Source organism: Pinus tabuliformis, chromosome 4_2 (genome assembly GCF_031772625.1).
Source record: "Pinus tabuliformis cultivar Carrire ecotype Pingquan chromosome 4_2, CPIR1, whole genome shotgun sequence".
In the NCBI taxonomy this organism is placed as follows: domain Eukaryota; kingdom Viridiplantae; phylum Streptophyta; class Pinopsida; order Pinales; family Pinaceae; genus Pinus; species Pinus tabuliformis.
Window position 1 is genome coordinate 135433130 of NC_142304.1, and position 12705 is coordinate 135445834.

A 12705-nucleotide genomic window follows, 5' to 3' on the forward strand; every position below is an offset into this window, starting at 1 on the left:
TCAAGAAGCCCAAACATCATGTCTATTCAACCTCTACAATTTAGTATAAATTCAAAGGACTTAAAGTCATTTTGCAATACACATACACTCTTAAGGTGATCTCCTCCTCTCCACGTTTTTGGGTTTTGGTGAAGGAGAGACACCAAAAGTGTACGTTGGTCTTGTATGGTGCCCTAGCCGCAGAGCTGCAGATGAAGCCCTAGCTATAGTGTGATGATCCTAGCAGCAAAGATGGAGACCCTGATACGCTGTGCAAGAAGCCCTTATATAGTTAACTAATATGCTGTCCAAGAGGCCCTTGTACGTTGTCACACGCTGCCTATAGAAGCCTAAACACAGATCAATAGAGACCTGTTCACACAGCAGGAAGAAGACTTGTTCACGCAGCAAAGGAGACATGTGCACAGGAGACATGTTCACGCAGCAAAGGGAAGACATCATACGCTGTAATAAAGACGTTCTAAACACAGTCTATACGCAACAATATATATGCACAACATGGAGCACTTATACGCTGTCCAACATAAAGCGTAGCTGCAGTAAAATAAAGGAAGCCGAAGTCATATGGGTAGCCACAGTGATATAAAGGAAGGTGCAGTCAAGACCTGGCATGTACGGGAGCAGATCTGCACTACAAAAAAAATGACGCTGATCTTAGGTGAGTACAGGTTCTTGATGTCAAGGTGCAGGTTCAGTACGTCTCGGTTAAACATCACTTCGGACCTACCTTCTAAACAACCTAAGCACATGGATATAAATGTATATGGGTAAGCATGCTCTAACACTGTCTCAGCTAAATGGAGATCACGTTAAGTGATTATCTTAGTGTTGCATATATATATATATATATATATGACTGTCTTGGCATAATAGTCATAATGATGAACAACAACAATGATAGAACTATGATGGTCAAGAGATCCTTGGTATGCCTGTAAAAGGACTCAACATAATGGAAATAATAAGGATGAACAGTCTTAGATCATAATGATAGAAGTAGAGTCATGGGCATGTCAGTAAAGGGCAACACGATGATGAATGAGACAACATGATCTATGGGTAGCATAGTGATCATGAGCAGCATGATGACGATGATTCATATTAGCAAGGGCAGCATGAAGCATGATGAGATCATGGGCAACATGGGCAGCATGAAGCATGATGATGCATGAGTAGCTGAAGTATGAAGTCAAGGACAACTTGATATATGGGCAACACAGTGATCATGAGCACCATGAAGCTGCATGATGCAGCATGATGATGCTACACGGTAAGGTGCAACAGATGAATGAAATGGATAGGTGAATTCGTCACCTAGGAGATTCAGTTGAAGCAGAATGTCTTCAATTGATCTCATCATTATAGGAAATGATCTATGCTCAGATCCAGATAAGTCAAAGTATTGACTTCTGTTGTAAGTGTATTATCTCTCTCTCTCTCTCTCTCTTTCTCTATTGAACTTTGAAGATAAAAGAAGATTTGATGAAAGGGTTTCCCCACACATTGTGGGGTTTGTCCTTGGCTTGCGCCACATCTTGTGTCCTCTTGTCTTGGCTTGTCTTCTACAATTTATATTTATGTTCTATCTGCAGTTTACTTTATGCTGATGTGATTGCTAATATGGAAAAGAAATTAAATAAATTGCTCCAGCATAGAGCATACCCAAAATTAACATGGAATCAGAGCTGAGGTGAAGACAATGCCCAAGTAAGAGTGGAAGAGCAATCACCGAAGACAGTTGGGAGAAGACAGAAGGATCAATGGGCTCCTCATAATTCACTTAGGGTGAAGTCGAAGCAGAGCATATTATTAGAATAACGTAGCAGAACTTCTGATGGCATACCTAAAGATCACTTCATTGGGAAGTTCGGATCTAAGGGTGGAAGGAAAGGTAGATGTCTTGGTTATGAGTTTGGCCCTTATGCGAAGAAGTGTCTGAATGACAGAGATGCAGGTCATCAAAGACACGACCGACTCTTCAAGGAAGCAAGGAACCCCTGGTAAGAAGAATCAAATATTGTTTCTGATAAAGAAGTGTTATCTTGTATTGGCCCTCTCCTTCAAATTCTTTGGGAATCTGGCATATTGATTGTAGTGCTTCAAGGCACTTCATCGAATAGAAGGGTGCACTCTCTAATTTGATAGAGATGGAAACAATCATGGGATTACACTTGGAGCCGATGCCACCTATCCTGAAAAAGGAATGGAAGTCAAAGGTTTTATGGTAGCATTCGTCGATGGAAAGGTACGTGTTTAAAAATAGAATTTTCAAAGATGCTTTTGAGTTCAAGGTTGTATCAAGTTGCAGGAAGGCCATTGGGGACCATGTCCATTGACACAGCATTCGAGGTCTGTGAGTCAAATGGTGACAGAGATGCTTGAATTCAAAAAGAGCATAAAACTTCATGTTTGAGATGTACAGAAGGAAAATCCTACAAGGGGACCATTCCCTTCAAGTAGCAAGTCCACAGGTTTGAAACAACCCGTGGAGTTTTGAGATTCATGAACAAGAATCTCATGTAGATAGGTGGAAGGAAGCCCTCTATGTTTTGAAGCAAATCACCCCGAGCATAGTATGGGAGGATCAACAACTGTCTGATGAAGCTAAGATTCACTAGGAGTGAAATCGATCCAAACCATTACTCGAAGATTGTGGATGATAAACCTCTCATACTGGCACCTATGTCTGACAGGTGCAGACCCTCTCATTTGTAGGAGACAGAGGGAGTTGGATTTCGTATGTGGAATAATAAACTGCAAGCCTGTGACTACCTCAAGGATATTAACTTTTAAAAGCTATATGGTAGTGATGTTGGACCAGATTTGGGAAATGCCTCTGAGTTTCATAAACTCTATCACGTTGATGTTCTTGGTGAACTTTCATCTGAAGATTTGTTTTGTAGTTAGCCTGGTGAGCTCATATTTGGTTAAGCCTCACTAGATTGGTGCCTAGAATCCTCTGAGATATCTTCGGGGCTTAATCTCTCATGGATTGAGATACACTGCCGGAAATATGAAAACTGCATGATTATTCGAATGCTGATTGGGCAGGCATTGTGGAGGATCACTAGAACACTTCTCAGTGTTGGTTCTCTTTGGATTCTGCTTCAATATCATGGATATGAGCAGGAAGCAGAAATCGGTTGTTATAAGTACCGTCGAGACTGGATACATAACTACGAGTATGACCTCGTATGAAGTTGCCTGGTTGTGGAAACTCTTTAGTGAGTACACATGATGAATACCACTGTGATTCTCTGTGACAACCAGAGGTGGGATTCGATTATTGAGGAATCCCGTACTCAATGATTGCTCCAGCAGATAGACATCAAATACTGCCTTATCTGGGATATGGTAAGTCGATGAGCAAGGAGGCTCCATCGCACTGAGATGATGTACAGGTCAGAGCCCCGGGGAAAGATCAAATTTGTGATTTTCCCGAACGACTTGGAGTCATCGAGAGACCTTTGTAAAAGGGTCCTGCATGTTGCATACATTGAGCTCTGGGAGCTCTGGGGGGCTTGCGGTTCTTACTGGAGCAACATACGACCACAAGGTGACTCACCCTCCCCTGGTGGTGCGCACTAAAAACAAGATGATTCGCTCTCTTGTGGGACAAGATGATTCACTCTCTTGTGGAACAGGATGATTCGCTTTCCTGTGTAGCAGGATGATTAGTTCTCCTGTGAGGCTTGGATTTGTGTCCTCCATGGCGGCCTGGATTGATGTGTTCTCCATGGCGATTGTAGCAGAATTGATGTGTTCTCTTGTGAGGACAAGATTGATTAGTTCTCCTATCGAGGCATCCTACCCATGCAGTCTGGGACTCATGGGAAGTACCGGACTCATGGGAAGTACCTCTCATCTCATCAATGAGTAGGGAAATGAAGTTAGGGAGCATAGTAGTACCGATGGACGCATCGTTGTATCTACCGTACTCCCTACGCTAGGATGACCTCCATTGATCTGGGATCAATGATACTGGTCTGGGACCAGTGGTAGGAGTTGTACCTTACTATGACACTGACTTCCAGTCGGTTGAGACTGGTCTGGGACATGTGGTACATACTCCGAGACTGACTTCGTGTCAGTGCAGGACTAGTCTGGGATTAGTGAGAGTGGTACATACTATGACGCTGACTTTGGGTTGATTGAGACTGGTCTGGGACCAGTGGTACACTCTCTGAGCCTGCGATACTGGTCTGGGACCAGTGGTACATACTCCGAGACTGACTTTGTGTCAGTGCAGGACTGGTCTGGGATCAGTGAGAGTGGTACATACTATGATGCTAACTTCGGGTCGATTGAGACTGGTCTGGGACCAGTGGTACACTCTCTGAGCTTGCGATACTGGTCTGGGACTAGTGGTAGGAGTTGTACCTTACTATGACACTGACTTCAGGTCGGTTGAGATTGGTCTAGGACCAGTGGTACACTCTCTGAGCCTGTGATACTGGTTTGGGACTAGTGGTAGGAGTGGTACCCACTATGAAGCTGAGTTCGGGTCAGTTGAGTCTGGTCTGGGACCAGTGGTACGCACTCTGAGACTAACTTCAAGTCAGTGGAGAATGGTATGAGACATTCTCGATCAATTCTTCTTCTTCATAGTTCAGCAGAGCTAAGCTGAGGAGAGCAGAACAGAGCCAGCAGAGCTGAGCAGAGCAGAGCAGAGCCAATAGAGATGAGCAGAGCATAGTAGAGCTGAGCTGAGCAGAGCAGAGTAGAGCCAGCAGAGCTGGGCCGAGCAGTGCAGGGCACTGATGGCAGAGATAGTACAGTCGGAATTAAGGATTAGTGGATCGAGTTCTCCCTAGTTGAGAGGGAGTGTTAAATTGGCAACTAGGGCCAAGTTCCATGTTGGTCAGCTTATTTATGGCAGCTGATATTTTTATTGGATCCCTCTCGTCGAGAGGTGTAGGATTGATCCAAAGATCATCCGATTCTGATAAGTGTTTATGGAGATATGAATTTATTTTGATTATGGATTTATTATCTAGCTGACCAGTGTCTGATGTAGGCTCAAGAAGCCCAAACATCATGTCTATTCAACCTCTACGATTTAGTATAAATTCAAAGGACTTGAAGTCATTTTGCAATACACATACGCTCTTAAGGTGATCTCCTCCTCTCCACGTTTTTGGGTTTTGGTGAAGGAGAGACACCAAAAGTGTACGCTGGTCTTGTATGGTGCCCTAGCCACAGAGCCGCAGATGAAGCCCTAGTTGCAGTATGATGATCCTAGCAGCAAAGATGGAGACCCTGATACACTGTGCAAGAAGCCCTTATATAGTTAACTAATACGCTGTCCAAGAGGCCCTTGTACGCTGTCACACACTGCCTGTAGAAGCCTAAACACAGATCAATAGAGACCTGTTCACACAGCAGGAAGAAGACTTGTTCACGCAACAAAGGAGACATGTGCACAGGAGACATGTTCACGCAGCAAAGGGAAGACATCATACGCTGTAATAAAGACGTTCTAAACGCAGTCTATACGCAACAATATATATGCACAGCATGGAGCACTTATACGCTGTCCAACATAAAGCGTAGCTGCAGTAAAATAAAGGAAGCCGCAGTCATAAGGGTAGCCACAGTGATATAAAGGAAGGTGCAGTCAAGACCTGGCATGTATGGGAGCAGATCCGCACTACAAAAAGAATGACGCCGATCTCAGGTGAGTACAGGTTCTTGATGTCAAGGTGCAGGTGCAGTATGTCTCGGTTAAACATCACTTCGGACCTACCTTCTAAACAGCCTAAGCACATGGATGTAAATGTATATCGGTAAGCATGCTCTAACACTGTCTTAGCTAAATGGAGATCACGTCAAGTGATTGTCTTAGTGTTGCATCTATATATATATATATATATATATATATATATATATGACTGTCTTGGCATAATAGTCAAATGATGAACAACATCAATGATAGAACTATGATGGTCAAGAGATCCTTGGTATGTTTGTAAAAGGACTCAACATAATGGAAATAATAAGGATGAACAGTCTCAGATCATAATGATAGAGGCAGCATCATGGGCATGTCAGTAAAGGGCAGCACGACGATGAATGAGACAACATGATGTATGGGTAGCATAGTGATCATGAGCAGCGTGATGACGATGATTCATATTAGCATGGGCAGCATGAAGCATGATGAGATCATGGGCAGCGTGGGCAGCATGAAGCATGATGATGCATGAGCAGCTGAAGTATGATAAGGACAACTTGATGTATGGGCAACACAATGATCATGAGTAGCATGAAGATGCATGATGATGCTACGCGGTAAGGTGCAGCAGATGAACGAAATGGATAGGTGAAGTCGTCACCTAGGAGATTCAGTTGAAGCAGAATGTCTTCAACTGATCTCATCATTATAGGAAATGACCTATGCTCAGATCCAGATAAGTCAAAGTATTGACTTTTGTTGTAAATGTATTATCTCTCTCTCTCTCTCTCTCTCTCTCTTTCTCTGCTGAACTTTGAAGATAAAAGAAGATTTGATCAAAGGGTTTCCCCACACATTGTGGGGTTTGTCCTTGCTTGCGCCACATCTTGTGTCCTCTTGTCTTGGCTTGTCTTCTGTGATTTATATTTATGTTCTATCTGTAGTTTACTTTATGCTGATGTGATTGCTAATATGGAAAAGAAATTAAATAAATTGCTCTAGCATAGAACATACCCAAAATTAATAGCAAGACTTTTATTTTCTTCCCAGTCAGATTCTCCACCAGAGCCTTGAACTCCTTGAATCGACAGAAAACCTCATCCTTGGTTTTCAGAAAATAAATCCAAGTTTTCCTCGAGTGGTCATTAATGAAGGTAAGGAAATACTTGGCATCGCTGAGAGCTTTGACGGACATAGGTTCGTAGATATCTGAGTGTATCAATCCTAGTACACTCTTGGCCCTGTGTTTGCTACTAGGAAATGCCGCCTTGGCATACTTTCCTAGAGCGCATCCCCTGCATACATCATCTTGTTCCGTACTCAGATCCGAAATTCCTGTTACAGTGCTCCTGAGAATTCTCAGAGCTCCATGGTGCAAGTGACCCATCATTCTGTGCCATAGTTTGTTCAAGTCCTTGTCCCTATGATTGCCTATTAGTGCCATTGGTGATTCTAGTTGTAATCTATACAACCGATTACTTTTGATCCCGATCGGTAATTTCTTTTTCCAGCTCGGTTGTTTGATGTATACCGTTTCCTTGATGAAGTAGACGTCATACCCCTTGCCTTGTAGTTGTGACACGGAAAGTAAGTTCATCCCCAATCGTGGTACATGTAGCACGTTTGTGGCACGAAACCGCTCTCTCAATTTTGTATGGAAAACTATGGTACCCTTTCCTACTGGAGTACACTTTGCCTTGTTTCCCATGGTGATCTGAAAGTTCATCTTCTCTTCTCGATATTCTGAGAAACACTACCTGTTTCCTATCATATGCCATCAGGCTCCACTGTCTATATACCATACTTCTGATGATGCAACACTAGTCATGCACGCCACTTCTTCTTCCAGCCTGGAAGGCAACATAGAGAAATCGAAATCTCTTTGTCTTGTGCAATCTTCTGAAAATCTGCGTGAGTCCCCTGAGGTGGATGCCTCTGCATCGTGGTCTCAAACCATAACTGATTTTCCCTTTTTGTCTCTGATTACTTGCTCTGATACCATGTGAAAATTCTATCACTGCAACAACTGATTTACTTCTCCTACTTATTTCACCATAAGTTATTTCATGAAATTACTTCAATAAACATTAAAATAAATACTGTTGTAGATATCACACTATAATACAGAAACAAACACATGCACAAGAATCAACACATTGACACAGTTATTTTGGACTAATGTCCCCGAAAAAACCCAATGTGGGAAAACCGGTGCAACAAGGGAGGATTTTATTATTCAGCAATTTTCTAGTACAACAGGGTGCCAAATTGGCTTACCCACAAATAGACAAATTTTCCAGCACTTCTTCTGAACCCAGCGTCAACCCTACTGACCTCTACGTGACCTGAAACCCTCTGTGTCAGTCCTACTGACCTCTACATGACCTGAAACCCTCTGTGTCAACCTGTTGAGACTATGCACAACCTCTCTGGGCTTCTGCGTCACTCCTGCAGCCTCTGCGTGGCTTCCTCTGGCCTTGCATCTGCTTTTTCTGCCTTTCTGCTGATCTCTTGTCTCTCTGTTCCGTGCTCGCTGCCTCCTGATTGCTCTCCAGACCATTGGTTCAATTTCTCAGCTAACCTTGCTCCAGAAATTGAACCAATTGGGTTCCCTCAGTGTGTTCTCTAAGTGACCTTCAAGCCTCCTCTTATACTTTTCTCGTTGACAAATCAACGGTCGAGATTAAGTCCCTAATCAACGGCTAAGATTAGATTGGCTTGATCCATGACTTTTGGACCATTCTAACACAATTTTATATTAATACAGATTAATACTCCATTAAAAATATTAATTATTTTAATATCTTCCAAACTATTTAGAATCTGCCCAAACCCTTTATGGGTATTGGAGATCTCATGTGCTTTAGCCTCTCCACCAATTTTCATGGCTAGAGCACATCCGTTGCTACCCCAAATCAACATATTCTAACCCTAAGTGGCCTTTCAGTTGTTCACAAGCATATTATCCCTGTTTTTCATTACAAAAATTATTTAAGATAAACAGAAATAATTTTTTTGAATGCAATCACATTTGGATAACGAGACATCCTAGTATTATTTGAAAATGACATTTTGTACTAATGCTTGGATTGATGAAAATCGTTCATTCTATAGTGATTATGGTTGCATAACTAAAGGTAATAGTTGTTGGAATTTAAATATAGTAGAAAGAATGAAACATGTTGGTTGGTACTTCGACATTTATGCAGGAACTTACAACAGAAGAAATTTTATGGCGTTTGAAAGCAACTGAAATGGTATGGTTATTCAGACCATTCTTAAGATTGTAATTAAATGTAATTGTAATTTATGGCTTCTCTTATTCTTTCTTTCCCTGTTTGATATCCAGACACTCTTTTAGTAGATTAATTGGTTTGTATTTAATCTATAGATAAATTATTTTATGTTCGAGGGGGTAAATGTGGAGCTCCTTCTATGTTATTAGCTTATGTTCTTAGGTAATAATACAATTTGACAATATGTTTTCCCTTGAAAATATCAATGCTACTACATTTTTCACTTTAGTGGAAATCTGCTTTTCAATGAAAGCTTATCTCAGTTTAACCCAAGTCAGTTGTTTGTTGCAGGTAGATTTTGTGAATAATTTTTATATTTATGTTTTTGGAAGGTTGATTTTGTGGGGATTGTTATCGCAAAGTCTAACACCTTTAGTGCAAAACCTTTTGCAAGGGCTAAGACAAGTGAAACATGGAAGTGTTACCACTGTCACCTTGGTAATCACTTTACTCGTTTTACTGAAGGATGAAATCCAACAGAATGGAGGCTTCCCTAGTAACTTTAAGGAATCCTATAGTAAGATGGGATCAAGTCTGTGGCCTCCTATATTAATTACTCCAATATACCACCCCTAAGTTTGAGCATTCAAGGTAAAACAAGGTGGTTTAATCAAAGCAATTTCCAGATTCATGTGATTGAAGTATTAGAAACAAATTGTGATCTTTATCAAATGAAGTAGGCCAAAATGGCACCCCAAACACTTTCAATAAAAGAAAAACTTATGTCTGTGTGAAACTGTGTGAAAGATGGCAATATTCAGCAATTTCTCAAGTTCCTAACAGAAGAAATAAATCGTCTTTTAAACAAATAAACATATAACAAATCTAGGACTGAAGATGCAAGTTAAACTAGGGTTTTGTAAAAAAATATTTTCTGAAATATAAAAGGGATATAACAGCCCTAACAGTCCAATATGTCAAGCTCTAATCGACTGAAAATTCAATTAGCAATGCAATTAATAACAATGAGTTATATTTTAATGATAGGATACTGACTAAACTCTAAATATCTGGCCTAATTATGGCTGAAAATTAAGGAACAATTGCACATAAACCCTACTATAACCATAAAACAATAAGATAAAAGATGAATTTTGATTTTAAGGATTGATAGAAAGAAACTATGGAATCTCTTGGAAAGGGTGAAGCATGGATCTTGGATAAACCTCAAGGTAGTCCACTACAAACGTTAGGAGTTTCTTCTATAGCATGATAACTAGGGTAGTCGACTACAAATCATGCTGAAAATGTAACTAGTTTCAGTCTTCATAATTGTTGTTGCAATCATTTCAATATGTATCCTATGTCGTGAGTCAAAGGAGTCAACATCATGTTTAAAAAACCCTTCTGGGCAAAATGTAATGGAAAAAGAACTAACATGTGATAGTAGCATATGTAGAGTCTACTTGGTTAAGTTGCTTTCTATAATTCATCTAGTCTTTAAATGTAAATAAATAGACCATTTTGCATATTGCTCATCCAGGCGTTATCTAACATTATGTTAGATGTCGTCATCTTGCTAAGGTGGATCATCATGATCCTATAAGAACCATCATTTTGGAGGTTCTTGGGAGAAGCATTATGACAAGGTTAGTATACATTCCATGTAATGTGGAAACAATACTGTTAAAGGGATGAAGGAATGCAATGGGTCAGGATGCAGGCTCATTATGAGACATACAGCTAGATGATGGAATAAAAGGCATAGGGATACACATTGAAAGTGACTCTTGGATAAGATTCATGTGTGTAGAATCTTGTAACATGCTTAGTATGATTGTATGATGTTTAAAAAGAAGAATTTGACTTACTTAAGGATGTATAAAAGATTAAGACTTTCTCTAGAATATGTAAAATAATGATTAACATCTAGTATAATCTCTAGAAGAAAAAGTTGTAACTTGGTAATCAAGTTTGATCCTTGGGCACTCTGATGCATGAAGGAAGATTCAAGTGGAGATGGACCATAAGGATGTTGATATCTGGACGAGAAGGTCATCATGAGGAGGTAAGTTTATTTTTAATTATTGTTGGTTATCTGGTTAACATATTATTTTGCTACCTAGAAGGATGTTGCAGGAATACATGATGACAGTTGAAGCAAGTTCAACTATATGGATGGAAATGTATGAAGAATGTTGAGGGAAGCTCAACATCTGGTACTTGGCAACTGTGAAGTCAAGATGTGTCCATCTTGGGATTGAAAAGTAGTAGTGCGAGAAGATAACCTAAAGGTCAAAGGAGATCACTTTCATGAGGAAGCTATGATCAACTTGAAGTTTAGAAACACTTAATAGAATGCCTTCATCGATGATGACAAGATGAAAGTGATGTGCAAGAAAGGTGACTTGGTTCCTGTCACAAAATTGAAGAGTGAAGATGGCTCCATGATGCCTTGAAAGAAAGAAAGCTCAATACAATGAGATGCAGAGAAGAGAGGGAGCCATGAAGCTATGAAGAACAAGTAATTGATACTCTTATGAAGACAAGTTGTAAGGCTTGTGGTGTTTACTTGCCAAATAGAAAATCAGTCTGGAAACTTCTTTGGTTTTGAGAGGAAGCAAAGGAGTCTCCTTAAATAGGAGCAAGGATCTATTCCCTAGTCAAGAGGGAATAGGGATATCCTCTTTGGTTGAGAGGGAGTGATGTTGGGCATCACATGTGCATTCTCTTCTTCAGTTGATTTAAAGAGAATGGTGGAGGATTGGATAAGCATCTGTGGCTTCCTTGAAGATATTGAATCCAAGAAAGGAAAGGTACCAACAATCTTTGAGGATAGGACACGTATCCAAGAGAAGAGTGGTTGAAGAGGACCGATATTCTTTGAGGGCTTAGGATTAGAGATCCAAGATAAGAATAGTCCTAAAGTGACATACCTTGTCAACATCCGGATGGGGTATGTGCATTGTAGAGGTAGTGTAATATCACACATAAAGCTTCACAACATAATGTTCTTGAATGAAGTAGAGCTTGTCTAGTTAGGCCTCAAAGACAGTGTTGGTTATAATGATGATGCTTACAATTGGCTTATCAATCTGACTCTTCTCATGAGAATTCTTTAGTCTGAGAATGATGTTGCATTGGTTGTACAATTATGAACACCTCCCTAGTTAAAAGGGAGTGTTGAAAATATAACTAGTTTTAATCTTCATAATTGTTGTTGTACTCATTTCAATATATATCCTGTGTAACAAACAAAAGAAGAAAATAAAAAAATATTATTATTAAAGCATGGGCCTCGTGCTTCTAGGGTTCGTTAGGTCTTAGGATTAATTGTCATGAGTCAAAGGAGTCAACATTATATTTAAAAGACCCTTCTAGGCAAAATGTAATTGGAAAATAATTATTTTTGAATCTACAAAGTCCTAGAAACTCCAAAAGTACAAGTCAGCCCTAGCAGCTTCAAGTTGGCCTAAAGGAGGAAATTTGACCCCTTGGAAAGGCCATATAAATGAGCAGTTTGACTTCATTTGTGACTCACCCACCAAGAAGTTTGATCTCAAGGAAAAAGTTCGATCTGTAGCTGGGAAGCAAGAAGACAAAAAGAGCGAAGGTCTAGAAGAAGAAGAAGACTTGTTTTTGGGCTATCTCTCTCTCACGCGCGAAAGTCTGGGATTTCCGCAACTATAAAGAAGCCCGAAACTGTAGATCCGAGTTCCAGGAGGACGAAGTGCAGTCTCTTGTTTTTGGAAGGAAGAATACTCTATCTTGACCTCGTTGACCTTGGGAGGAGTT

General features: G+C 40.4%; 1 protein-coding gene across 7 annotated transcripts in view; it reads left to right on the plus strand.

Moving 5' to 3' along the window:
• The window catches only part of LOC149168594 (uncharacterized), a 307528-nt gene that overhangs the window by 247182 nt on the left and 47641 nt on the right, over nt 1-12705 (plus strand). For 6 of the 7 annotated variants that reach the window (XM_089428331.1, XM_089428326.1, XM_089428329.1 and 3 more), the window contains one exon: nt 8884-8931. The exons of the other annotated variant lie outside the window; for it this stretch is intronic. In XM_089428331.1, the coding sequence (XP_089284457.1) occupies nt 8884-8931 (48 nt within the window). The remainder of the gene's footprint in view (nt 1-8883; nt 8932-12705) is intronic. 7 annotated transcript variants of the gene reach the window in all.